Source organism: Penaeus chinensis, chromosome 35 (assembly GCF_019202785.1).
Source record: "Penaeus chinensis breed Huanghai No. 1 chromosome 35, ASM1920278v2, whole genome shotgun sequence".
Lineage (NCBI taxonomy): Eukaryota > Metazoa > Arthropoda > Malacostraca > Decapoda > Penaeidae > Penaeus > Penaeus chinensis.
This window is the reverse complement of record NC_061853.1, coordinates 24,427,194-24,432,193: the sequence shown is the minus strand read 5'-3', so window position 1 is coordinate 24,432,193 and position 5,000 is coordinate 24,427,194. Positions and strand designations below refer to the sequence as shown.

The 5,000-nt window shown below is 31.7% G+C and overlaps 1 protein-coding gene across 1 annotated transcript in view; it reads left to right on the top strand.

Annotated features, from left to right (window-relative positions):
- Nucleotides 1-5,000, top strand: part of LOC125044227 (bifunctional glutamate/proline--tRNA ligase-like) — an 8,694-nt gene that overhangs the window by 2,617 nt on the left and 1,077 nt on the right. The window contains exons 4-8 of the mRNA XM_047640749.1: nt 1,996-2,148; nt 2,349-2,480; nt 2,804-3,124; nt 3,282-3,455; nt 4,898-5,000. The exon at nt 4,898-5,000 is cut by the window's right edge and continues 92 nt beyond it. Coding sequence (XP_047496705.1) covers nt 1,996-2,148; nt 2,349-2,480; nt 2,804-3,124; nt 3,282-3,455; nt 4,898-5,000 — 883 coding nt within the window. The remainder of the gene's footprint in view (nt 1-1,995; nt 2,149-2,348; nt 2,481-2,803; nt 3,125-3,281; nt 3,456-4,897) is intronic.

Below are 5,000 nucleotides of genomic sequence, written 5' to 3'. Positions count from 1 at the left end.
CACTGTAAGCAAAGCTACTACCATTACAGCAAAATGTGCAAAGTAGATAATAGAGCCCAGTTTTTGGATTAAAGTGTCTATAACTTATTTAAAAACTTGACAACATTTAGTTAATCTGTAAAACTATCACTTTGTCATTTTATGTACAATTTATTTTTACTAAAGTAAATTTATTAACTCAATTCAACTTGGAAATCTAGGCTCTTGCATCACATTCATACCATTTACCATTCAACCTTTAGAGTACAGTCAAGCATTCATTAGTCTGACAATTTTGATTCTTTGTAATATGTATGTGGTAGTCATTAGTTTGCATGAGGCTTACAGTGGTTGAAGCTACTATATCACCTTGGATTAATATCTCTTATGTTACCTATAGTACAGTGAATGCCTTATTTTTCCTTTCTTACTAAAAACATCACATGTTTATAAAATCCACCATTCCATTATGACTTTCCATGATTTTTGCAGCTTGTACCTTGGTTAATTTATCTAATTAATCATTTTGTTTGCAATGTAGATTAGAATAGATATTCATCCATTTTTACTGATTAGATTTTTTGATGTATGGTGACCAGAATTAGCTACTAAAAAAATAAATCTATCTCTGACAAGATGTTCAAATAAGCCAGGCACCTTACCTACACACCTAGCCTTGCAGATCTATAAAACTAATAATCACCACAAATCAATACACTGTTCATGCTATTCAACTGTTACAAACACCCACAAGGCAAGGTGTGTCGTCATTCACTCACTGGATCTAACCAAAAATTATTTTTAGAAAAGTAAGAAGTTGATAGAGAATGGAAGAGATGAGGAATAGGTAGGAATAACACAAGGGAAATGAAAAGATGTATTGAGCAGCAAATACGAATGACCAGAGAAAAATCATGAATAAACTTAAAATTTAATCTAAAATGAAGTCACTTCAGCATATGATGTATGTAGCAGAGATTCTTAATTGAATTTTACTGATGATTGCCTTCCTTGCTAGTTATGAGTAAATTTGATAAAGGTGTGGAAGAATCTGAATAAAAGCAGAGAGTATGATAGTAAGAGGAACTTTAGTATTCTTCTTGCCATCGCAACCTCTTATCATTGGAGTCAATGATTTATTATTCTAGAAAGGTAGTTATAAACCATGGTTTTATTGGACCTGGGTAATAGTTTTTTTTTCCCCAAGAATAGTTGGTGCCACAAGTTCATATATCACCTATTCATCCCATTCCTTAAATTCTCAGTCCTTCAAATTTTTATTACTATTATTATAGTTAATAATTTTATAATGATAATGGTAATATTACTCTTAGTAATAATACCATGAGTAATGATAGATATTTTAATATAATTTTTTTTTAACAAAAATATAAGATATGTGGTTAACATGTAAGCATATATTAGTAACTGAAAATTTGGAAATACAATTGTAGTTTTGTCTTCATCACATTACACCTTGATGCTTCCTCACTAGATTTAGAGTTAATGCATGATAAGTTTGGCACTGTTAATGGAACTATAATATAAAAAAAAAAATCTGTTCAACTAGCAGCTCCAGCTGATCTACAATTTTTAGTAGTGTCATATACTATTTTCACAATATAATTTTCAACACTTTCTCATATGCACCAGTGCTTAAAGATTAGTTTAAGATGAAATAAAGTGCAAAGGGAATTTAAATTAAATCATATTACAGGCAAATAAAGTGATATATAAATGATTTAGAGTAGTTTCAGCTTGTTTTGTATCCAGTAATTAGCAGTAGTTGTATAACAAAATTATAGTGTGTTAAATATAAGTTCTTAAAATGCTTTCATATTTTTCTTTCATTTTGGTTATTTCTCCTCTTTTTTTTAATGGATTTACCCAAAGGATTTATTTGGTAGCAGTCATCCCTGAGGTAGAGTTCACATTCACCAACTGATTTTGAATAATTAACAACAGTATTAGGCTTACTCTCCACAATTACTAAGAATCTTTCTTTGTCTTTGCCAGGTTGCTTGGGTGACACACTCGGGTCAAAGCAAAATGGCAGAACCTATTGCTATAAGACCAACTTCGGAGACTATTATGTACCCTGCATATGCCAAATGGATCAAGTCCCACAGAGACCTGCCCATAAAACTGAACCAGTGGAATAATGTTGTGGTTAGTATGAGCAGATACATACATGCTTATATACAGTAGCTAATATCTTGTATTTTTATTTAGTTTTGCTTTTTTTTTTTTCCACTTGTAATTACTTCTGTATGTTGTAAATTCTTACAAGATTGGAAATACAAATTCATGTTGTTTTGCTTTTAATTGATGTCTCAGTGCCCATTTATTTATTTTCTTGGTATTTGCAGAGATGGGAGTTTAAGCACCCACAGCCTTTCATCAGGAACCGAGAATTTTTGTGGCAAGAAGGACATTCTGCATTTGCCACAAAAGCGGAAGCCGAAGAGGAAGTCTTGAAGATCTTAGACATCTATGCAAAGGTAATTAATATTTCTTCTTTCTTTCTTTCTTCCTTTCTTAGTGTAATGAGGATAAGTCTTAGAAGTTCTGGTGCATGTTTTTGGGTTATATTCAGGCGAAATATGATGTTCAGAGAAGAGGTTGCTAATGATAATTAAAGTATTATGTGCATCATGATATGCATTAGACATGGTTGCCTCATGAATAATATATATCATTAACCTTTTCTAGTTTACAAATGAAATAGAACCTGTTAGCCAGGTGACACATTATATTGTCTTATAACTTTTAAACTTAAAATCTCCACAACAAAATTTATTTGTATTTTTGCAATCTTTTCTAGGTGTATGAAGACCTCTTGGCCATTCCTGTGGTCAAAGGACGTAAAACAGAAAAAGAAAAATTTGCCGGAGGTGATTACACAACAACAGTTGAAGCATTTGTGCCTGCTAGTGGAAGAGGCATTCAGGGTGCCACATCACATCACTTGGGCCAGAATTTCTCCAAGATGTTTGAGATTACTTTTGAAGATGCCAAGACTCTAGAGAAGTCTTATGTTTACCAGAACTCGTGGGGGCTGTCTACACGACCCATTGGTGCGATGGTGATGATACATGGAGATGAGAAGGGGCTGGTTCTGCCACCAAGAGTTGCTGATGTACAGGTATTTGCTTGGGATTTTTTGACGTTAAGCTAGGATTGAGCTGGAGGTACTTGTAAATAGTCTACCTAAGAAAACACAGTATCAGAAGTTATTGTCTTTATTTTGGTGTGGAGGTCATTGTAGAAAATAGCTTTCCGAATAATAAGATATTTCACAGGTGGTGATTGTTCCTTGTGGAATTAATGCCAAGATGACCGACGAACAGAAGTATTCCTTATTTGATGGATGCAGCACCATAGAGAGCAACCTAAAGAAGTCATCAATACGAGCAGAATGCGATCTGCGAGATAACTACAGTCCTGGCTGGAAGTTTAATCACTGGGAACTGAAAGTAAGTGATCAAAGTGATATTAGTTTTAATGCACACATGCTTAAAAATGTATTATATCTCTTGTGGATGCAACATTTGAATTAAGTCCACACACTTTTAAACATTTGCTACCTTCATATGGATATATGATACAAGAAAAAAAATTCTACTTCGAAGACTACTTCTAAGCGTCATCTGTGGATATATATACCTTTATTTACCTTTCGTTCATTATCTCACAAAAAAAAAAAAAAAAAAAAAACAATATAGCAAAAAGGCCTTCAGCATATTTATGTGGTCTCTTGTTCTTCCCTTTGTTGTTCTAAATACAGTCAACAGATATGTATATATGCATTGCTGTCTTTTATGTAGATACCTTATTATAACTTTAAACTTAGTATTTACGCTTATTTTAGAGTTCACATAAAAGCTTTAAAATTATTATTCATTATAATATATATGTAACTTACTTATGTAATGTCAAGATTTTTATTTTTTACAGTATGTAGTCTAATATTTTGTAAATGGGTATTTTAATCATTTTCAAAAAAGTTATATAATCTGGGCTTATGGACTCAAGAATCAACTTTTATATAACAAATTCTTTGGACATTTGTATTTTCATTAAGACAAAATGTACCTACTAAATTTAATAGTCTCAGAAAAATTCCTTTTTTTTTTTTTTTTTTGTACAGCTGCAAAAGTGTTTTATATATAAATTGTAAAGAATGCAAGTTAAATATATATATATATATATATATATATATATATATATAAACAACTAAACTTAGAGTTACTAAGCTGATAACCAGCAAAGAAAATTTTTCATCTTTTGTAATGTAATTTAATCCCTCACAGATGGTTCCATAATATCATGTATTTTCACTGTTAATGAATCAGAATGCATTAATTATTGGTCTAATTGCATTTACTGTTTTCAATCAATGATAGATCATGCTTACTGAAAATTTGGAATAATAAAAAAAATAGCCCATGCATGTGGGGTCTAAATTGCCTCTGGTTCACATCAAAAACCATTGTGCCTTCTAATTAATTCAAAATTATATAGCATTTCTCATTAGGTTGTATATTTGGATTTTCATAATACAGTATCATCTTTCCATGGTTCAAGAATCCTAAAATAGATAGAGTAGATGCTTGTTATTGATAGTCACTTTTTTTTTTCTCTCTCTCTATGCATATGTATAGCTGTACAAGGAGATATTGTGAAAGTTTACCTGTTGTACGAAAACTGATCAAAATTCATTACAAATTTTTATATTTTTTGCTCTTAAAACTTAATACCATCTAAAATAGGTGAAACTAGATGTAATTGCTACCCTGCTTACTGTATAACTTTACTGAATCTGTTTACTGCTGAACTTCACTGAAATTATTTAATATTTTTAATTTATTGAATCAATTTACTGTTAAACTTTACTCAATCTCAATCTGTGTTACAGGGGGTTCCCCTGCGAGTGGACGTTGGACCTCGCGACCTGGCAAAGAAAGAAGTTGTGGCTGTGCGGAGGGACACAGGAGAGAAGCTTACCCTACCTTTTGCTG